The 23,996-nt window shown below is 41.9% G+C and overlaps 1 protein-coding gene across 1 annotated transcript in view; it reads left to right on the top strand.

Annotated features, from left to right (window-relative positions):
- The first annotated feature begins 11,153 nt into the window (after positions 1–11,153).
- CFH (complement factor H) overlaps positions 11,154–23,996 on the top strand; it is a 44,948-nt gene continuing 32,105 nt past the window's right edge. Inside the window, exons 1-5 of the mRNA XM_033151085.1 lie at positions 11,154–11,456; positions 19,318–19,509; positions 21,127–21,232; positions 22,067–22,143; positions 23,680–23,874. Of these exons, the coding sequence (XP_033006976.1) occupies positions 11,390–11,456; positions 19,318–19,509; positions 21,127–21,232; positions 22,067–22,143; positions 23,680–23,874 (637 nt within the window). The 5' untranslated portion in view covers positions 11,154–11,389. The remainder of the gene's footprint in view (positions 11,457–19,317; positions 19,510–21,126; positions 21,233–22,066; positions 22,144–23,679; positions 23,875–23,996) is intronic.

The raw sequence follows: 23,996 nt of genomic DNA on the forward strand, positions 1-23,996 counted from the left end.
GATAGGTTGACAGCTATGCCAAGAGGCTTTCTTGAATCTTGATTCGTAGCCAGATTGGTCACCCATGGAGCTCCTGCCCATTAAAAAGAGAAAGTGTTCCCAGGGCTTTCTTTCAGCCAAAACTCACCAGAATTCAGTTCTGGCACTTCTCAGGTGGGCACCATTGCCATTCTAAGAGAATGAGGGAGGCATTCATGGTGAGTTCCAGCACTATATATATATATATATATAATAGCACTGTGTTCCTCACCCTTCTCTTTGCCTAGGCCCTCCTGGGACCATGCAGGTTCACATTTGAGACCTTTCTGGGTTTAGCTTGGTGCCCCCTGGCTTCCTTGTTTGTAAGAAATAAAAACGTTGCTTTTTCCTATTTTTCATAAAAGGTCAAAAGAGTTTTTAAAAAAACTGAATCATACATTGACCCATCCACATCCATAGTACTAGTATAACCACAAGCTTTCAACTATTTATTTTGTATACAACCCTAGACCCGTAGGTTTCAGGACAGTTCACAACATAAAATCCTCAAAATACATAATAAAAACAAAAACAAAGGCAACCCAATTATACCCCCTTCCACAACACATCTTAAAAGGGCATTAGAAGTTTACTAGCAGAACTTGGCATCAAATGCTGCAAAGTATTGCCACACATATAGATGAACACATGCTGTTCCCAGTATATATGGATTAAAGACTTAGCTAAAATTAAGCTATTGAGCTAAAAATCATAGCACCTTCTCCCCCATTTCTAGCCTATCTGCCTTAAAGGTAAAGGTAAAGGGACCCCTGACCAATAGGTTCACTCACGGATGACTCTGGGGTTGCGGCGCTCATCTCGCTTTACTGGCCGAGGGAGCCGGCATACAGCTTCCGGGTCATGTGGCCAGCATGACTAAGCCACTTCTGGCGAACCAGAGCAGTGCACAGAAACACCGTTTACCTTCCTGCCGGAGCGATACCTATTTATCTACTTGCACTTTGATGTATCAAATAATTTAACACCCCTCCTTGTAATTCAATGCCGACCTTCTGATCTGCAAGCCCTAGGTTCTGTGGTTTAACCCACAGTGCCACCTGCGTAATTTTGTCAGTTACATAAATGGTCAGGACTGTGTGTCGGGAAATGACACAAGGTGTGTCAACTTGTATTAAAGCTGAAGAGTTTGCCAAAGGAGAAACGAGATGGAGAGAGGAACCTTCATCCTTCCTAGACTGTTTTTCCAACCTAACCACTGACCTCTTCTAAATTGCTAGACTATTCTCAGGGTTGTTGAACTGACTTCCTGCTTCCCCTCCCTGCTTTCTCACACTCTTACTTCTGAAGCAGAGAGGAGAGGCTGCATCTTGCTTTTGTTCCTCTCCTGCAGAGATCAAACAGCATACATGGCTGCTTTGTATCTTCAACGTTGCTAAAACTTGGAATTCTTTACTATCCAATATGTATTTATTGCAATAAACATAACTTTTTTATTTTCCATACTTAAAGGCTTGGTGTGATTTGTTGGATTTCTATTCCTCTCACTGTGCAGATATGTAGGATTGGTTCATCACATGTCTGTGTTATGCATTCCAGAACCGACTGTTGGAATCACGGGAGCGGATGTTTACTGTACTCTGTTTCTGTTTGTTTGTGCTTTCACTTCTGACTTCTCTCCGAGGAAGACCAGAGAGAGGAGACATGTTTTCTTTTGTTCTGCCTCATGGTTATTAAAGTAGCTTTAGTGCTTACAACCCCAGCCTAGCTCTGATTGTGTTTATCTCTGCTGGACTCTGAATATGTGCTCAGTGTCTCCAAGGCATGAGTCATTATAAATCATCAGGGAAGGTGGTTCGGAACTTCCTAGAGCTGCATGCTGCACACTGATGGGGAGCGACAGGCTGGAATCGTTCCTGTCGTATGCCTGGGGGTCGTCCTAGATCCCGGCTGACCCAACATAATTGCCTTACTACTAAAGGGTGCTCAGCAGCAAGTGTTCAGAATACAGCCTTTGCAAAGTTATCCAAAGTGATGTTTGCCCTGATTTGTGTATTTTTCAGGTACAAGCAGATCTAGGCAACCTAGGAATATGCCATCCAGAAATGAGATCCTCAATCATAATTTTAGTATTTTTACAGAGCTGGAACTAAGATCTCTTAGATGAGGTAACTGAGTAATTTGCTGGACCCAGATCTCAAATTGTTGACATCCTGGCCTGTTTTAGCTCTTTGGAAAGCATCAATAAATATGAATTGGTAGCGAACGGTTGGTGGGCAAAAGGAATCCAAGGATTACATCATTAAGGAAGGGTGGAGTGATAACTTCTTGTAAAAGCAACAGAGGAACAACATAGTGGTTCAAATAGAGTTTATGGATAGCTTTTAGTGGCTAGCTGGGGAAAGTATTATCTCATTAAAAATACTGAAGCATAACCAAGGCTTGCATTTTTGTTTTTTAACCAAGCTTATTATGGCAATGTGCATAAAAGCTGATTTGCCTACTGGCACAGCGCCTTCACAATAATCAAAACAACTCCTAAGTTCCAGCTAAAGCAAACTTGGTTAAAGAAAACATCAATAACTTCCAAGAAAACATTGCATCTAAATTTTTAAAAATTGATACGCTCCTTGCCCGCATTTCATCCATTTGCTGCGCTTACTGGAAGAGAAGGAAAATAGATCCTGCAAAGCATGAGGTCTGTATCCGGTGAGGCTAAAAGTGGCAGCAAGGATCTCTAGAACAATGTAATACCGATGTCAGCATTACAGCTCATAGCAGATCTTGAACTGGTGACCAGGCAGGGATGAAACCAGTTTGTTAGTATCAAGTGTTAGCCAAAGGGAAAAAAAAAAACAGCAAGGATGCCAGGCACACAAACCGAGGGAGTCCCCTTGCACCAATAAGGCAGAACCAAGCTGGTGTGGCGCTGTGGTCTAAACCATTGAGTCTCTTGGGGTTGCTGATCAGAAGGTTGGTGGTTTGAATCCCTGTGACAGAGTGAGCTCCCGTTAATCTGTCACAGCTTCTGCCAACCTAGCAGTTCGAAAGCATGCCAGTGCAAGTAGATAAATAGGTACCACTGCGGCGGGAAGGTAAACGGCGTTTCCATGCGCTCTGGTTTCCGTCACGGTGTCCCATTGCACCAGAAGTGGTTTAGTCCTGCTGGCCACATGACCTGGAAAGCTGTCTGTGGACAAACGCCAGCTCCCTCGGCCTGAAAGCGAGATGAGCACCGCAACCCCATAGTTGCCTTTGACTGGACTTAACTGTCCAGGGGTCCTTTACCTTTACCCTTTATTTATTACACATTGACCCCTAAAAAGGCTTTTGGGTCAGACTTGCTTGCTGGTTTCAGAATTTAAGGGCAAACTACATGTTAGTGTAAGAGCCAGGTGCATGAGGTTTGGGGTCCCAACTCATGTAAGAGTTTATAGTTTAAAACTGGCACATAAAACTGGGCTCATATTGGTCGCTGGTGCAGCCAGACCAGAAACATTGTGATATGTTGGGATTGTGTGATCCCCATTGACACTCTGACCTCATGTGATACATTACTGAACTATTTAATACTGGACAGAGGATGTTTTTCATATTAGCTTGGTGATAGAAATAGAAATAACATTTATGGATAAAGTCATAGTGATAAGATGCCTCTCAGTTGTATGGATTCTTGCAACATTACGGTAGAAATGGATTAGTTGAGCTCTGTTAGTTGCTTTTCCTATCCTTTTACACAACGTTAACACAGCCCAACAATCCACCAACAAGCCAAACAGCCATCCTTGCTCACCATACATTAACTAGCTGCATATCACAGATGTTTACTAAACTGTACGTCAGGCCTATGCTGAACTCAGGTATTTTGTTTATGACCATACACTGAAGGTGAGCAAACCTTGACCCACACCTCTCCCCTAGCCTCTCCCCTCCTCCTGCTACCAACTTATTTCATTTTACTTTAGTTTGTGTTTGCTGTGTCTGTGTAAACTGAAAACATTCAATAAAACACTTTAGGAAAAAGAGAAAGGGAGCACAGGAGCATGGTCCAAACATATAATAATAATAATAATAATAATAATAATAATAATAATATTTATTTATTTATTTATTTATACCCCGCCCATCTGGCTGGGTTTCCCCAACCACTCTGGGCAGCTTCCAACAGAACATTAAAAAACAATAATCTATTAAACATTAAAAAGCCTCCCTAAACAGGGCTGCCTTCAGATGTCTTCTAAAAGTCTGGTAGTTGTTTTTCTCTTTGACATCTGGTGTCACAGGGCGGGTGCCACTACCAAGAAGGCCCTTTGCCTGGTTCCCTGTAACTTGGCTTCTTGCAGTGAGGGAACCGCCAGAAGGCCGTCTGCACTGGACCTCAATGTCCGGGCAGAACGATGGGGGTGGAGACGCTCCTTCAGGTATACTGGACCGAGGCCGTCTAGGGCTTTAAAGGTTAGCACCAATACTTTGAATTGTGCTCGGAAACGTACTGGGAGCCAATGTAGATCTTTCAAGACCGGTGGTCTCGGCGGCTGCTCCCAGTCACCAGTCTAGCTGCCGCATTCTGGATTAGTTGTAGTTTCTGGGTCACCTTCAAAGGTAGCCCCACATAGAGCTCATTGCTATCTAGTGGTTGCTTTCATAAGTAATTATAAACTATGATTTATTGTTCAGTGTACTAGCCCGGGCAAACCCCCGGCCTTATGATCTTCTTCCTTGCCTTATTTCCCTCTTCTGACATGGCTGTGAGGAGATTGGAAACTTTTGCTACTGTCTTTGCCTAAGCACTATTTGCATCATGTCAAAACCCGAACTGACCCAAAGGGGGCTTATAAGAAGCAGCCAGTTTCAAGCCTTGGAGCAGGAGATTCTTTGTGCCAAAGGCTCATTCACCTAATAAGTTCATTATTACATCCAATGTCACTGTGTTGGTATGAATCTGCATTTGCATTGCCCACAAAGTGGGTTCCCATGTGTGTGTTTTTCCAGACTTTCCAAATTCCTTTATTGTTTGACCCACCCATTAGTATGGGTGTTTGTTTTGTTTCTGTCTGACTAACAATGAATGAATGTTTGTCTATGCTTTCTGGATTCCCCATCTCCTTTAGTGTTCATGGCCAACATTTCATGTTTCTCTGAGTCACATTAAAAAAAAGTTATTGTCTTGTCTTGTGTTGGCTTGTTATCTGGGTATATATTAGTGTGTATTGTGTAGTGCTCCCGAAAAGAGTCATCTCCAAACCTCAGTGTAATTTAAGAGAATAACTTTGCATGGTGTCTGTGGTCTAACACAAGTGATAAATAGATTAGATTAATGAAGGACTGCTATCTTTCCCATGAAAACATTATAGTTACTGGGACTTGTCAGTAAATATGCTTAGAAGAAGGCAGCTGAATAAATGTATTAACATATTTTAAGCAATTCACTTGCATTGCTTTGTTAACTATAAACGATCATGACAACCAACAGGAAAATAAATTAAAAATATCTATTGGGGGGGGGAGAGAAGAAATATATGTTGGTTCCGAAAGTTCACTGAACAGGTTGTTTAAAGCAAATATTTAAGACTGCCCTTCTTTGCTATAACCTATCAAATACTGAACATTGTAGAAGCTGGCCTTATCTTTCAATCCAGGTAAATTGCGAAATGACAACAGCAAATTAACATGGGCAGGGAAGAGAACAGATAATGTGTGGCACAAAGATTGTTTTAGCTTGTTCTAGTTAGGTAAGAAATATATGCTGATGGAGGAAGATTGATAACAACTGGGCACTGCAAACAGTTTGGTGGACTCAACACCTGGGAGCAGAAAATTTCAGGCATGGGTTACAATTTGCAAAATTCAGGAATGAACTATCTGCAACCTTTCTTCAGAAACTGAATCCACAGATTAATTTTGCCGTAAGAACCAATGTTCAAAACATCCCTGTGGGTCTCTGCAAGAGAGTTCATCATACATCTTCTAGCAGCAGGATTTAAAACGTAAATAAACAAGTAAGCCAGAGACTTGTTTTGAACAACTGGCACAGCTGAGCTGTTGAATCGTTCAACCTTGGCTGTGGTCAGGTTGGCAACCCAACTAACTGGATATCTAATTTTAAAAAGGGCTAAGCAAATGTAATGATGGACCGGCAGGCACATCGTGGGTTGTTATATTAACTTCAGGATATGCTTTATTTTAACGCCAAGGGTGTTCCTTAAATGTTCCAGGCACTCAAAGAGAGCAACAGGAAACACAGCGCATCATGTGTTCCCATTTTTATTCCCTCTGCTGTTGTGGATGTCATCGGTAGTACTAAACATGCATCACAGTCAAAAAACTAGGCTGTTGCTGCATCCCACAAAGTATGTCTAGTACCGAGTTGACTTTTTTGCTGTGTAAGAAAGTTTTGTATCCCTCCCTCTCCTCTCCCCCATGTGCTAACCTAAATCAGTTCTGGGAAAATTTGGGGTGGGCTCAGAGGACTTGTGGGTAAAGGAGAGGGAGTGGACATTCCATTGTGCAAGTGGAAGTCCTTGAACTGCTGGAAGTACTGTACTTCATTAGATGCCCCACTAGACTTCTGTGAACTCTGTTCAGAACCATATTGTGCTGTCTCCATATTATCTTATGTTCTTTTGAACTGGGTTTAAAGCCCATCATTTAAGGGCAAAGATACAATGAAATATGCAGAGAATTACATGCCTCAGGTAAATGAAGAAGCAAGTGGAGATTGTGCTTTGTCTGCAGTGCTATGAAGAGGTCAACAATGATAAATGAACTTATAATACTAGTATTATAGTGATGGGAGGGTTTCTTGTTTTTGCTATTATGTGATATATTTTTGTGTTTTTATATTGTAAACCACCATGTGATCTTTGGATCAAGGGTGATATAGAAATGTACCTAATAAATAAATAACATCTTGGTACACTGGCCACACACATCAATGGGGCTGTACGGATGCAGCCCGCATTGTCAGGTCCACTTGTGCTACCATCTGTTTTCAAATGGACTTACTCTGGGGTGACGCAGAGTCAATCTGCAATGAGCCTTTGTTTTCAGAATGGAACCAATTTCTCAAAAAGCGCTTTTCAGTTGCTGAAAATATGCAACGGATCTAGATTGCAATTGAGCAATTTAGGGTGGGGGGACACCCTAAGTGCTTGGACTGACAATAAAATACCATATATATGCAACCTCAGTCTCAAGATCTGATGTTTTCACTTGTTTAGCTTCCAAGTGGAGCTAAATGGTATTCAGACTACATACCCAATTAAATGTAAATAGTTACATAACTATTAACTTAAAATGGACTGCTATTCTTTCTCTTCCCCCTTTAAGTTTCTCTTTTACTCTATTTGTTGATCTGTGCAAACATCAGGTTCCTCAAAACATTTAAACAGAAAATTCTAGGCTTAAATTTATTTACCTATTGCTAAAGAAATACATTGGGGTTTAGAAAATCTTCATTGTAACAACAGTAACATACTGAATGAAGTTAAAAAAAAAGTTAAGAAAACAATTTCCCCACCATTTATGGTACTACAAATATCTATCTGATCTTCTGCCTCCCTACCATGCTGAAATGTCTAGTTAGCAAACATTGCAGAAGGACTGTTTGTTTTCATGTTCCGAGAAGGAACTCCCTTGGATAATCCTTAGGCCAAAACTAACGATAAACTTAATTTCCGCTGGCCAAAGTTTAGAGGAGGCTGAAAAAGTTAACCATAAAGCCAGCTGGAATGAGGGACTGGATATTGATGAAAAGTGAAGTGAATGGGGAGGAGAGAGCAAAGAACAGAGTAAGAGGACAGAAGACACAAAAACTTCAAAGGAGAAAGAATGGGATATTTCAGCTTCTAATAATAATAATAATAATATTTATTATTTGTACCCCACCCATCTGGCTGGATTTCCCCAGCCACTCTGGGCGGCTTCCAACAAAAATCAAATACATTAAAATATCACACATTAAAAGCTTCCCTAAACAGGGCTGCCTTCAGATGTCCTCTAAATATCTGGTAGTTGTCTATCTCTTTGACATCTGAAGGGAGGGAGTTCCACAGGGCGGGCGCCACTACCGAGAAGGCCCTCTGCCTGGTTCCCTGTAGCTTTGCTTCTCGCAGTGAGGGAACCACCAGAAGGCCCTCGGCGCTGGATCTCAGTGTCCGGGCTGAATGATGAGGGTGGAGACGCTCCTTCTAAGACTTCATTCCAATGCACCCTTTCAGTTTAATGGGTCTCAACCTTTATTTTGGGTAAACTTATGCAAGACTGGCTTGCTGTTAAGAGGTCTTTTAATAAATAATAATAATCAGAATTATTACCCTTTTCTCATTTGTTCTCATTGAGATGTATTATACCTTTGCATCTCTCTTCCCCCAAAAGAAAGAATCATACACAGATGGTAGGAATATTCTGAGGAAAGCAGATAATGCAATCCTCTCATTAGAAGAGTGATCCTGAGCCTAGCTTTTGTACATCAAATCTATTATTCTGAAAATATAGAACATCTGTAGATAGTGGCAGAATTTGGGTGGGTGGGTGTAAAATTTATTATTAGTATTTCATTTTATAATGTATACAAAACAGAGAACAACTATAACAGACAAAAATTAAAAGGTGAAATATGAAACCATAAAACAGGCACATAGAATGAGTACCGTAGTTCCACATGGGTTAAAATAAAGTCCAGGAAAAGATTATCAGCATTTTCAGATCATCAGGCTTGTCTTGAAAATGATGCTTCCGCTGTATATGTCATAAAGGAATGCCAAATCATATAAAAAGTTCTGAGCTTTCAGTACATCAAACTCTGAAATGCAAGAGAAGTAACTGAATGTCCTCTATAGACCTTTTGTGCATCCCTATGTGTATAGGGTTCCTTCATGCAGAATTAAAAGCACAAGGATGTTCGTTTTGCTGCCTGAAACAAAGGGCAACATTTGACTCTAAGACTTAAATGTTAAGTCTGTTGACCAGGAAATAAGTCCTACTGAATTCTGAAGAACTTTATTATGAATAAGCACACTTAACAATGGGTAGTTGCTGGAATCTTGTGCACACTTCATTGAGATTATGCTTCATTGTATTTTTCCAAGGAAGCCTACACCATTGATTTGCTTAGATTGCTTTAAAGCAGTTCCTTTTAAAGGTGTTCGGGAACAATGTAAACGGTGGCTTTTAATTACAGATATGAGTCTAGGCAACAATTTTATTTTCAATTATCCAAATTTAGTATTACATCTGAACCCCCCCCCAAAACCCCCTGTGGTTAATATTAAGTTTATTGAAACAAACCATCTTCATAAATCATGGTTTGAAATCAGCTTGTTTTAGTAAACCATAGTTCTAACTAACCACAGTTTGTCTGAGTTCAAATGTAACACTACACTGCTGTCAGTAAAATGCAAATGAAAGCTGCCAATTTCATCCTCACAGACATTCTGCATGGCTGTGTGCATTATACTGAGGCTTGCATAGTCTTATAGTTTATCATTGCACAGTCTTACAGTTTATTATTGCACTGAAACCATTATTTAATGTTACATCCAAATGCTGCCAGAGGAGGAATTGCACCCAATTTTTCCAAAGACATCCAACTTCCATTATATTTCGTCCATTACAGCAGGCTCCTCTGTGCCACTACTAGCCTTCCTTTTCTATTGCAAAGGTCTCTACTTTGTTCTCCCACATATTGAGACCACTCCCTGATTTTGCAATCAATTTTCCATTCAAGTCATGTATGCACACAATGCCTATACTGGTGTAAAATTTACATAACATTCAATATATTAGTGAAAATAGCATATAAAAATACATTTTTATTAGGGAAAACTGCTTTGCAATATTTTTTTTACCATGTTAGGCAAAAAATCATGGGGGTGGGGATAAATCCACGCTAACATTCTGATGAACTTTCTGAGGACTTTTAGAAAGAAAACTCGCTAACTGATATGGAAATGTGGAGAACTGAACTTTTGTGAGGAAATGATACACTGAAATTCTGGCAGATTTACCCACTCCTACCTGCTGTCTTCTGTAATTTTCTGCTGTTCCTTTATTGTTTTAGTGTTATACTTTAAGATTTATTTTAGATTGTTACTTCATTTTAAATTGTAAATACATGTTTTTATCCTTGCAGCCAGCTGCCTTGAGTTGAAATGTTTCAAATAAGTAAATTTGTTGTTGTTCAGTCGTTCAGTCGTGTCCGACTCTTCATGACCCCATGGACCAGAGCACGCCAGGCACGCCTATCCTTCACTGCCTCTCGCAGTTTGGCCAAACTCATGTTAGTAGCTTCGAGAACACTGTCCAACCATCTCATCCTCTGTCATCCCCTTCTCCTTGTGCCCTCCATCTTTCCCAACATCAGGGTCTTTTCCAGGGAGTCTTCTCTTCTCATGAGGTGGCCAAAGTACTGGAGCCTCAACTTCAGGATCTGTCCTTCTAGTGAGCACTCAGGGCTGATTTCCTTGAGAATGGATAGGTTTGATCTTCTTGCAGTCCATGGGACTCTCCAGAGTCTCCTCCAGCAAGTAAATACCGTACATTAAAGTGCAGCACCCAATAAATACCTTGTTGATCTTATGTAAATTATACAGGTCCCCTCCCCCAATAATATTTTCAGAAAACTGAATAAGATGTAATGAACCATGTCTGGGGTTAGTGCTGGTGGGGAGCGAGGAATAGGTGTAAATCAGGGGTCAGCAACCTTTTTCAGCTGTGGGCCAGTCCACCGTCCCTCAGACCATGTGGTGGGCCGGACTATATTTTGAAAAAATATATGAACGAATTCCTATGCCCCACAAATAAGCCAGAGATGCATTTTAAATAAAAGCACACATTCTACTCATGTAAAAACACCAGGCAGACGCCCACAAATAACCCAGAGATGCATTTTAAATAAAAGGACACATTCTATTCATGTAAAAACACGGGCCGGATTGAGAAGGTGATTGGGCCGCATCCGGCCCCCGGGCCTTAGTTTGGGGACCCCTGGTGTAAATGTTAGCAGCCCATATGGTAAAATTCTGGAACCTCTGTAAAATCTGGAATCCTTTGGGCAGCTTGTAGCCCAGTGCAACTCTATTTGGGTTTTCTGGGAAATTCCCAATGAAAATAGCCACATATGTGAAGCATGAAAGAGTGAAAGCAAACAGAGCAGGAAGGGCAGAGGCAGTTGAGAAATTGGGGAAGTATTTTCTACTTCGTTTGCATAATTCTCTGCCAAAAGAAAGGGCTGATTGTGTGCATGTTGCAACAGGGTTAGAGGGGGAAGTGATTGGTGAAGTGAGAAGAAAAAGCTTAAGCAAGGTCATTCCTTGGCTCAATCAGGAGAGGCTAAGTGGATGTAGCAGAGACTAAGAGGCAACCAGGCAGAATCTGTTTGGAAAGGGTGTCCACCCCTTTGCAAGTCTCAGTAATGATGCCACATTTGCTGAGCTATACTGCTCTGCTTCTGCTATGGATATGTTGCTCTGCGCAGAAGGGTAAGTAGTTGAATTTTAAACCGATGCAGGGGACAAAAAAAATAGATCTCAGTGTTCGAACAATGCAGTTGATAAGTCTGTATTTTATTTCTCTAAGGCTGCAATCCTAAATACTCCTAATTCATTGGGATTTGGCTATAAGAGTTGTACGAGTTCCAGATTCATTCCTTTCAGATTTCCATTGTGCAGTTAAAGACGTGAGTGGTTGGACTCAGCTGTAGTTCCAGGTATGCTTGAGAAGAAAGCTGTTCAGTGTGACCCTAAGCACGTTTATTCAGAAGTACGTCCCACTGAGTTCAATGAGTTTATCTCTCATGTAATTGTTCCTACCATCTTATCAAGGTAGGAGTTCTACTAGAAAGGGCTGCATTGTAACCCAGCCTGCCTCCAGAGAATCAGAAATGAAGACTTGGACCACATTAAGAGGCATTATTGTGTGCATGTGTGGCGATGCTTGAGCATCAGCCCTAAACCAGTTAGGAGTAAGTTCCCTTGAACACTCTGGATTGCAGCTGCAACTTCTGAGTAGACTGCAAATACTACATTGTTAGTATATGCGAGAGGGCAGAACCACCCAGCTGAAAATACTTCGTATTCGGTAGAAACCAATTCTCCATCTCACTGAACTGTGAGAGTCCGTGTTGTTATGCACAACTGAAGTGTGACTAGAAAACAAGGAGGCTAAAAGCAGGTATATGGATCCAAGAAATTTTGCATAAACATAGAAGTGGAGAGGGTTTTGCATATTCAATTGCTCTGCAAAAAAGAGAGAAGAGGTGCATTTTATGTCATTGCTGAGGTGTATAGGTATGATGGCAAAGGGCAGAATTCCTGTACCTTTAACATTCCTGTAAGTGTAGCTTGTTATGTTTGGGGACTGGATTTGCTGAAAGGTGGAGAAGCAAATGTTACAACATGTTGGAAATGTGGCTTAACACCAGCAGACTAATGTATGTATGGTGGTCGTGTCCTAGTATATTCACCTTTTTTGGATCCAGTTAAGGAGAGGCATTAATAAAGCGTCAAATGCTAAATTTGTGAAAGACTTGTGCTTTTCTCTTTTTTGGAAAACAAAATACGAGCTTAAAACCAGTGCTCATATCTGTTCCATTACATTGCAAGAACAGTGTCCCTTTTATATTTGTAGTACACAATTTCACATGTAAATTGTATTTGTTATAAGAAAGCTGCAGTTCTATATACTAGCGGTGGGGAACATTTTGCCCTGAAACCCTGGGGAGCCACTGTCAGTCAGTGTAGACAGTGTTTCACAAACTTGGATCCCCTGCTGTTGTTGGACTACAACTCCCATCATCCCTGACCACTGGTCCTGCTAGCTAAAGATGATGGGAGTTGTAGTCCAACAACAGCAGGGTACTTCAGCTTGAGAAACACCAATGTCAACAATACTAAGCTAGATCGAACTACGGCAACTTACTATTCCATATTGTGTTGGAGTAAAAAAAAAATTAAAAAGTATGCAAGCAGAAAAATATTTAGCAAGTATCTATTGCCACTGTTATTTCTAAAAATTAGTTATGAACCACCTTCTTGGCAATGAATGCTTATTCTGTGCATTCTTTAATAGCCCATCTTCAAAGTATTTCTGTGCCACCGTGCACTTTGTATCACCTTGAGATGTTCAAACTAATTATTTTAGGGCTTAGTGGTAACTATCTTAATGGGTACAAAATATTGATCAGATGCCATAGCTGCCATTATGCACTATGCAATGAACATGCATGTCCCAAAGCAGGGGGTATGGTTAGGATGGGGGATAAGCTTAGAAAAAATATTGTTTTGGCAAGCAAATTCCAGCTGGTCGCTTACGTTCGGAAGTATTTGCGTGTCGAGGTTCCAGGACAGCTCCCCATCCCCAATAATTCAGACGTCACACAGTCATTTAAGTTTTAAGGTTTGTGGCATAATTTTGGCCACAACTTTATTTAAATACAACCAATGTGAGTGGTTGCTTAGGCATTGGTTCCGACTATCTGTCCCCCGCCCTGGGACAGAACTGACACCCGCTAGCCAGCGAAGTCAGTAAGGGTAAACACCTCTAGGGGAGAGATCAGGAGCTAGGTGCCAGGCCCTCTGCTCTCCCCCAAATGATCCCAGGGGCTCTTGCACGGCCCTAGCCCCTTCTCGGGGGGGGGGGGTACGGACAAAAGCAAGATGAGCCCCTGGATTCCTTTAACGGAATACCCTTGCAGCAGCATTTTGCAAGGGTAGGCCCAGCCAATTCCATACCCCTGCAGCAGCATTCTTAGGGGCAGGCCCAGCCAATTCCTTGCCCCTACACCAACCAATTTTAACCAATGCCTAACTGCAACCTTACAAGTTGTGACGACTTGCTACGCAGTAGGCAAAAACCAAGTTGTCCTGTTAACCCTTCCGCAACCCGTGCTCTCTCTAAGTGGAGAACCCGCTTTATCATACAATGTGACACCCCCCCCACACTACACTGTGGGTTTTCACTGCCCCCACAGTTGGGGCCCACCCAAGTTATTGCCTGAGGGACAGCAGCAAATGGCATCTCCCCATAGTACCTAACCTGCTTGGTACCTAAGACCAGTAAAGTTATTTTAGCATCTTACATACAAAAAAACCCCATAAACACTCTCCTCTACTCTGGGAAGAAAAATGGAACAACAATAAATTAAATAACTGACCATTTGCTACCTTTTCATAATGCCCAGTATTAGCCAGCACACTGTGCCAGACAAAGGTGGTTACTGTGAACATAGAGGGCCACTTTTGCAAATAATATGTGGCTGTTGTGTAGTCAATGCTTGAAACCTTATGAGCCAAATAGAGAGTGAGAATCACTGGGTAGCCATTTTTGACAGCATTCCCATGGCAACTGTAATGTGTGAACCAGTCCTAATTTGTGCACACTGCCTCTAACCTCCCCCCTCTCTCTCTCACAAACACACAATTACAACACCAGCTAGAATATTCAAATCTTGCCTTGTAAATACCCTTATATTGCCATGAACTGCAAACCTCTATTTGGAAGTCGACATTGGGCAAGGATGTAGTTAATCATTAGTTACGAGAGAGCCAGCCTATGCTCCTTTTTTGTTAGTGCTCAAGTCCAATTTTTCATGCTGCGCTCCCAGGTATAATAGAACAAATAATATTGTAGACTTCCGTTTATATCCATTGCTCATCGGATATTCTTGTGGGTGGTAATGGGGAAATAAGAGAGTATTTCTGAGATAAAAATTCTTCGTCTGCAGTGTTGATCAGGATTCCTGTTTAGATTAAAATAACCGGGAACAGCAATCTTCTGCATGCTGTCAAATCACAAAGAGTTGTTGCTGATCACTGTTTTGAAAACCATTCTTCACCCAGAATGTTTTCTAACATGTTCTGAAATGTTTCCATTATATAAATGCAAAGGAAGGCATGTATGTCTGGGGTTATTTTCTTTCTTTCTTTCTTTCTTTCTTTCTTTCTTTCTTTTTGAAAAGCAAAATTCATACATTTGAAATCTGAAAAGAAGCTGAAAGCCCCATAGCTGTTATTGCTGCATGCTATGCAGGGGCACTTAGCAGGAACTAAGCTGAAATTCCTTAGGACACTTATTTTCTGAGAGAAATTTCCGAGATCCCCCCTTCCCCCCCTCAACTCTTGGCAGAAAAGGAAGGCACCCCCACCACTGAATTTCCTCTGAATATTCTTCACCCTATTTTTGTGGCAACTTCCACACACACACCCCCAACCAAAGCTGTGGCACGGCACTGGGCATTGTGGAGAAGGCAAAAATAGTGGCTGGGTTGTGGACACTGGTTGCCTCTGCTCCTGTTTAAAGTGACCACAATGAGAAGCCTAAGATAGAAAGGAAGGAAGATGCTAACAGTGAGTCTCACTCCTATTAGAGCTGACTCCTGTTGGAAAATGTCTTCTCCCTGTGAAGAAATTTGCTGAAGTGGCCCTTCCGTCTTCTTCAGCCACAACTGAAGTGGAGAATTCCAAGAGGCAATTTGCACAGGGCTCTAAATTATAATGTGAGCCTGTAAGGCCCAGTAAACTAGGTCTCTCTTTCTGTTTTTCTTTCTTTCTCTTTCTGTATGTCACTGCATAAAATTGCCTCTTCCTTCTCTCCACTATTCCCCTGCTGTCACATCATTAAGGCTGTGAGGCAAGCATGGGGACACTTCTCATGTGTACATGCCCCGAAGCCCAGTCCCTTTGGCTCTTAAGAGCTGCTGTAGGAAACAGAAGTGTTTGCCCTGAGGGGAGTGGGAGAGAGCTGTCGAACCAGCTGCAGATGGTAAAAAGGCATTCTAGCCCCCGAGGCTACCTGAGCCTCCAGTGGCAGAACTGGATGCAGAAGCACCCCTCACAAACTGCAAGTCCCTTCATGGGGAGTGTGACCCCATCCAACTGATCAATTTCTCAGACATAGGAACGACTCACCCACAGTGCCAGGATTCAAGCTCAGCTTGTTTTTCCGCATCCATTTCACCACTGCATCCCAGCAGTGGTCCAGGGACTTTGCAGCCTCTCCTGATTCAGATGTTATGAAGAAATAGAACTGAGTCTCATCCACATACTGAGGGCATCTAACCCCCAAACTCCTAATGACTGCTCCCAATGGCTTCATGCAGATATTAAATAGCACTGGAACATAATAGTTCCATATAACACCAGTCCTGAAAGACCTACATTGGCTCCCAGTACGTTTCCGAGCACAATTCAAAGTGTTGGTCTGATCACTCCAAAGTTAAGTGACTTAATTCTCATAGTGTGCAGCCAGTTGGTCACAGTGGGTCTTTGGGGTATCCACAGGTTCCTCCCCTACACAACGCATTCCTTCACATGCTGCTTGTGAGCTTTCAGAGGGATATCACTGGCTGCTGTTGGATACAATGCATTCGTGCAAACAGCCCCATAGAAAAGATTCCCATCTGCCTTGCACTTTAAACACTATTGACTGCCTGCACAAGAGTCTGCAGAATGGAATTTGGGCATTCTCGGATCATGCTCGGAGGTGTAGCAATGATAGTTCCTTGCAGCAAAAACAGCAGAGAGTCTTCTGGTGACTGGATAGCTCAGTTGATTAGAGCATGGTGCTGGTCACACCAAGGCTGCAGGATCGATGCCCACATGGGACAGCTGCATATTCCAGCATTGCAGGGGGTTGGACCAGATGATCCTCAGAGTCCCCTTCCATCTCTACTATTCTATGACTCTAACTTAAAGTATAGCAGCATTTATAATGCCATATACCTTTGCAGACTGAAGTCCATCAAATTCATGAAGTGTCATTGAGTTGCATGGTTTGTTGGGGAGAGGTGGACTCGTAAATAGTAATGTCGGAAGCAAAATGGTGATGATTATGCTATCGGCCAGGACAATTCGCAAAAAAACAATTACTCACATGATTTCTCAAATCATGAAAAAGTTGGAGAATTTTTTTTACAGAGAAGGTTCATATAGTAGTGGAACAAGTTTACAGCTCCGCATATCAAACAAAACTTGGAAAATAAGTAGAAGAAAGCAAGTTTGAATGGGTCTTTCAAAATCTTTAATCAGACAGTGCATCCTTTGGATAGTATTACTGCACCCTCTAGTGGGAGCAATAGTACTTTATAAAATCCAACTGCACACTTGAAAAAAACAGAGCTGAATCCATTTTCAATAATAGTCTGAGGCTATGCTCCAGTAACTACAAATGTAGTATTAAGTCAGATAATCAGTTTCATTCCTAAACCACTGAGCTCACGTACCCTTGTGTAGGATCATGCCGTTCAGTTAACTGATCGACAGAGCAATCTGAATTGCCTTGCACTAGTCTGGTTTTGTATGGGATGTTAGGGGAGGAAGAGTACCTCTGGTAGGGGGCACGTTGTGCCTCTTCCAGGGTAGTTTGACCATAGTTGGTCTCCACCCTGCACTCAGCTTTTGCCTGTGGCTCCTAGAATAAGACATGCTCTGATGGATTGAGTGGATGAGGCCAACAGTGGGTCCAATGGTCATGAAGGTGATTTCTGCACGTGCTGTAGAGGGAAGTGAGGGGCAATGAAGCTTGTGTAGGAGAAGGAAGTCTCTGATCCTAAACTTCTGCTGCCTTGTGGGATATCTTCAGGATAGGAAAAGGCTAAGCATGAAACCCTACACAAATCCAGAGTGGAGTCCCTAAGATAGTTGAATGGCAACTTGTACACCTCCTTATGGCAACTCCTGCAGCCAAGTTGGTGCCAAACGTATGGCTCTGTTTTTCTTTGGACCACATCAGCATGGCTTGTCACCTCGGCAGCCCAAGCTTGCACCCCAGGGAGGCCACTTCAGTGCTGCTAATGCAGCGGTTTAACTTCACCCCAAGAGACACACTCCATTGTCTCTCGAGACAGACTAATGCCAACAACCACCACCGTCTGGTTGTGCACGGACCCACCCCCTTTAAAATAACACCAGTATCACTTCATCAGCACAGACCTCCTCCTTCCTCCTGTCATTATTAACCAAATGTTAATTCACTAATGTGTTAATTTCATAAAGTTCCCTACTCATTAACTATTGGTCTCAATTCATTAAAGAGAATGTATTGAACTCGGAACTTGAATCCAGACAAACAAACAAAATGTGCTTGTCACTGTTGCCTCAGTTCTTGATTACTTTGAAACTTCCCCTCTAAACTCTATATGTCTTCTAAAAGTAATACCTCTAACCAGAATTTTAAAGCTTTTAATCATTATTCTGCTTTTACTATTTCTCCTTCTTTCTGTGCCACATTCCCACAAAATTGTACCCCAAATGGCTTACAACATATCAAATGGATAATAGCCATTCAAAATAGATATAGAGAGATAGAGAGATAGATAGATGGATAGATGATAGATAGATAGATGATAGAGGATAGATAGATATAGATAGATAGATAGATAGATAGATAGATAGATAGATAGATAGATAGATAGATATTGATAGAGATAGATAGATAGATAGATATTGATAGAGATAGATAGATAGATAGATAGATAGATAGATAGATGATAGAAACAATTAGAAATAATACTAACATCGGTAAGAAAACAAAGATCAGTCTGTACAACATTGTGTAAAACAATGTAAATGATTGCTTAAATTAAACAATATTGCATAAAACAATAAGAGTAAACTAATCTAACTGAATGGCTTAAATCTGATGAAGCAACAGCCACATCTCTTGGCTCCACAACCATTAACAGCAGCTCTTCAGCTGAACACCACTCAAGATGTCTAACAGCTTTTCCACATTCTTCTCTACATGTTAATCCCAGCTGGCTAGGCCTAAACTAGAAGAAAATAAACCAGTAAATTAAACCATGTAATCTAAGAGTGTTTGATGGGGCACAGTCTATCACTTGCTTCCTAGACCCTTGTCTATAATGGCTCATTGCATCTAACTGGGTGGGGTGGGGTGGGGTGGGGTTCTAAGAAACTTAATTCTTCACTAAGACTCCCTAAAGAACACTCCTGGAACAGCCCTTGGATTCAAATAACCTTGATCAATATTAGCCCATTATCAATGTCCCCTTCTCGGATAAGGTATTGAAGTGATTAGTGTCCTTGCCGAATTAGTGTGTTGCCTGATAGGACCAGTATTTTGTGAGAATCCCAGCAATGGGCAACAGGGGGTATTCTGAACATTTTGCACTGGTGGACTGCAACTTACTTTCTGCTCAAACCTGATTTCTAGTGCAGTAAAGGGAGATTATATAGCAATCACAATTACGAAGCCAGCATTTTTATTGCTTAATTCATTGGAATCCTCAGTTCTTGCTCTTTTTTTCTTCAGATTCTTTAAATGTTAGTGTACAGGACCTGGAAGTCATGCTTGATTGATGCTTCCCCCCCCACTCTTATCTAGGTGAAAATGACTGCGGACCACCCCCAAGGAGAGACCGTGAAGAACTTGCAAAATTACCAGGCAAACCATCCTATTCCCATGGGGAAGAAGTAGTCTACAACTGCCGGCCTGGATATATAAAACTTGGGCGCCTTAGATTTTCTTGTAACGATGGAGAATGGGTGCAATCTGTACCACATGTGGAATGCAGAAGTAAGTAAAAGCATAACTTTGCAGAATTCAGAACCACGGGCGATTGAAATATTTTGAGCAGTTAATTTTCTCTCTCTTTGTGATAATCATTGGGATGACTCTTTTTTTTTAGCATTCTAACAGAGGGACCACAAGGTTCTATTTCAGTTTGTAGGCACTATCTCCTTTTTTTGTTTGACATTTGGATTCCATTATTTGTTTCCACTCAGAGAGGTGGAGAAATATTATCATTTTCCTTTTTACCTGAAAGCTGAGTACTGCCTACACTTCTTCTCCTTCTGCTTCTCCTTTGGCGATCACTCATAGCCAAGTAAGATTGTCTTCCATAAACACGGTTTTAAAAGTGAGTCCATACGTGACTGTGGAGGCCAATTCTGGATCCACACGTCCTTCCACAGTGGGGACATAGGTTTCTGGGTGGGAGTTGATCACGGTGATGGTTTGCCAAGCATGCCACCCTCTTAGCACATTTCTCCCTTTCGTCCTGAGTTTGAGCGCCTTCAAAGCCCATGACACCTTTGGTAAAGGCTGTTCTCCAATTGGAGTGCTTGCAGGCCAGTGTTTCCCAGTTGTCAGTGTTTATACTACATTTTTAAAGATTTGCCTTGAGAGAGTCTTTGAAACAGTGTGGTGTAGTGGTTAAGAGTGGTAGACTCGTAATCTGGGGAACCGGGTTTGTGTCTCCGCTCCTCCACATGCAGCTGCTGGGTGACCTTGGGCTAGTCACACTTCTTTGAAGTCTCTCAGCCCCACTCACCTCACAGAGTGTTTGTTGTGGGGGAGGAAGGGAAAGGAGAATGTTAGCCGCTTTCAGACTCCTTCGGGTAGTGAAAAGTGGGATATCAAATCCAAACTCTTCTTCTTCTTCTTCTTCTTCTTCTTTTGTTGACCACCAGAATTACGCTTTCCATTTTCAAGTTCAGAATAGAGTACAGTGGTACCTCCGGTTACGTACTTAATTCGTTCTGGAGGTCCATTCTTAACCTGAAACTGTTCTTAACATGAAGCAGCACTTTAGCTAATGGGGCCTCCTGCTGTTGCCGCGCCGCCAGAGCACAATTTCTGTTCTTATCCTGAAGCAAAGTTCTTAACCTGAAGCGTTATTTCTGGGTTAGTGGAGTTTGTAACCTGAAGCGTATCTAACCTGAAGCATATGTAAGCCGGGGTACCACTGTAGTTGCTTTGGAAGACGATAACCAGGCACCCACACAACATGACCAGTCCAAAGAAGTTGATGTTGAAGAATCATTGCACACACAAACACGCACACACACGGAAGCTGAGGACCAAGTATAATGTTATGAAGAAAAGTTGTTCGCCACCACAAACAGCTCCGTATCTCCCTGGTTAAGCCTTCTAAAAGAAGGTGCTTGAAGCAACTTAAGACTTCCACACGAAGAGGCACCTGGCGAATCAGACCAGCAGCGGGGGAAGTCTGAGCTCAATGATGTCGCACGTCTTCTATTACTTCACGGAGAGACAAGAAGAGGAGATGCAAGGCTGTTCTTCATAGTCTCATATATTCCTGCTAACATTGCATGGTTCTCAAATGCCATGTTTTTTTCTGGCCAGAAATGTTATAATGCATTACATTTCACTTTTCTTTTTAATTTCCAGAAAAGCCTTGTGGACATCCTGGAGATATCCAGTCTGGCTCTTTTGAGATTGCTAATGAAAATGAATTTGTCTTTGGCGCTCGTGTTGTGTATCGGTGTGATGAAGGGTAAGTCTCCCCCCTTCAGATATTTAATCACAGTAGTATTTTTAGGACAGCTGGTATATGATTAGAAATTCTACTGATAAAAAACTCTCATTTAAAAAAATAGAACACCAGGTGTATATTACATTCTTAAATGAGTGGTTGTTCTGGGATACTGGGGTGCTTGACATGGGTGGTGCTGTGGTCTAAACCACTGAGCCTGTTGGGCTTGCCAATCAGAAGGTTGGCGGTTCGAATCCCCGTGACCGAGTGAGTTCCCGTTGCTCTGTCCCAGCTGCTGCCAACCTAGCAGTTCGAAAGCACACCAGTGCAAGTAGATAAATAGGTATCGCTGTGGCGGGAAGGTAAACGGCGTTTCCATGCGCTCTGGTTTCTGTCACGGTGTCCCGTTGCGCCAGAAGCGGTTCAGTCATGCTGGCCACATGACCAAGAAAGCTGTCTGTGGACAAAAACCGGCTCCCTCGGCCTGAAAGCGAGATGAGTGCCGCAATCCCACAGTCGCCTTTGATTGGACTTAACCGTCCAGGGCTCCTTACATTTTTTGCTTGTCTGCTCTTGGACTAAGGCACCCATTTCATTGCAAGGTATTTCAGCCAGAAGAAAACAAGTGGCTGCAAGTTATTTTTATCAGCTTTGCCTGTTGTGCAAGCTGCGACCGTTCCTGAACATTTGTGTCATCCCTAGAAACAACTAGAAAATACCTTCTATTCTAGAAGCAATTGCTTGAGCCTCATGTTTCAAAGTATTATTACAGAAGCTGATCTTCTCATGTAGTTCTAGAGTTTTAAAAAGTTTCAATTTGTTTGTTTGTTTGTTTGTTTATAAAAAACCTTCCAGGTACAAGATGCTTAGTCATACAAATTACCGTGATTGTCGTGCAGATGGCTGGAGCAATGATGTCCCTCATTGTGAAGGTAAGTGGACCTTCAGAGATCTTGACTGAAATTCAGAGTACATCAGAATTGTCTAAGGTTCTATAAGGTGGCTTCCACCAATTATCCTTTATTCCCTTTCCCCTTTGTTCTGAAGCCTGGGGAACTCACAGAGGAGCTTTCCAGGGTGCTGCAACCCTCTGTGTATATCTGAAAGTTCTTTCTATGTGTGACTGAACCTGAGCCTTTGTCCTTTAATTGTTTTACTTGGAGCAAGAAGCATTTCTCTTTTGTTCACACAGCTCCCAGGATTCCATAGTGTTATAAGTTTGCGGGTGCCAGACCACCATAATCTCCAGGCTGAGCAAGTGTTAGAATTCAATGATGGCTTGGGTTGTTAAAACTGGGTGCCAGACCCATGTGTATTAGGCTGTATGCTAGGCACTTCTAATCCCCTGGAACCAGCAAGTGTTAAAAGCTAGTTAAATTCAGCTAGCCTCCTGTGTTGAGATGGGCCATTAAGACAACAAAGGTCAAAGGAACTCATTGTGAGATAGCAAATGGTTGGGGTCTCGCCCTCAAAAGATAAAGCCGCAGAGCTTAGGTTAGAAAGGTTAGAGTTAGGTGTTGTGACGGAGAAGCAGAAGAGCAGGAGGCAGAGCACAATATTTGATGCCTGTTTGAATCCAAAGTTGTGTCTATGGGAGACGCAAGACCCATTTGGGTGTTGATGCTGTGAATCCCTCCATCATAGGCTCAGGTTCTATGTATGTGTAAATAAACCATATATCACAAAACAGTGTAGTCACCCCTGTGTCTCATTCCCAAATTGTGAGAATCTATGAATATTGGTCTACTTTTTTGTGGAGGAATTGTTTCTTTGCTAATGGAAACGTTGACGTAGCTAGCAATTCATACTGTAGAGATTGAAGATTTACTGGTTTTAAAAGGAATGTTTGGCTGCTGTGATAGCCAACACTTTGGGCTATAGATTGTATGTTATGGCCAATGGCAAAGATAAGAAAAACTGAACAGAAAATCTTGTGTATATTAAATCCACACACAGCCTGATTTAATTTTGATAGATCTGCTCAATAATTCAGTCTGGGCCGGGCTTCCTGTTTCCTGTGTGCCAAGGGTTGGATGGAAATAATCAGAAAATGATGAGGAAATTGCATTTTCTGCATTCCTCTTCAGGTGATAAGTAGTATACTTGAATGTCTTCTGTTGAGTACAGTCATACCTTGGATCCCGAATGCCCTGGAACTCTCCTGAAAACCACAAACCTGGAAGTGTTTGTTCCAGTTTGTGAGCGTTCTTTTGGAACCTGAATGTCTGACGGGACTTCTGTGGCTTCTGATTGGCTTCAGGAGCTTCCTGCAGCCAATCAGAAGCTGCGATTTGGTTTTCGAATGTTTTGGAAGTCGAATGGACTTCCGGAATGGATCCCGTTTGACTTCCAAGGTACGACTGTATTATGGTTGTAGTAATTATGCTACTCATTTTCTACTGTTTTTCTTGATCACCTTAAAAAAAAAAAAACTTGCTAAACTTTGCATGACATTATTTGTTTTATAGTGATGAAGTGTTTCCCAGTAAAAGCACCAGAAAATGGAAGAATCGTTATGACTGGAGTACAAGACTTAGACCAGGAATTTCTGTTTGGCCAGGTGTTACGATTTGAATGCTCCGGAAGTTTCAAAATCCAGGGATCCGAACAAATCTTTTGCACAGCTCATGGAAACTGGAGTGACAATGTACCGAGATGTGTAGGTTAGTTGGGAGGAGGGGATAAAACGAACAATCGAAAGCAGCAGAATATATGTTAAAGCTCAGTGCTTAAAGCCCCTTTTGCATGCTAAAAAGTATCACCAAAGAGTTTGTATAGAATAATA

The sequence above is a fragment of the Lacerta agilis genome, chromosome 6 (genome assembly GCF_009819535.1).
Source record: "Lacerta agilis isolate rLacAgi1 chromosome 6, rLacAgi1.pri, whole genome shotgun sequence".
In the NCBI taxonomy this organism is placed as follows: domain Eukaryota; kingdom Metazoa; phylum Chordata; class Lepidosauria; order Squamata; family Lacertidae; genus Lacerta; species Lacerta agilis.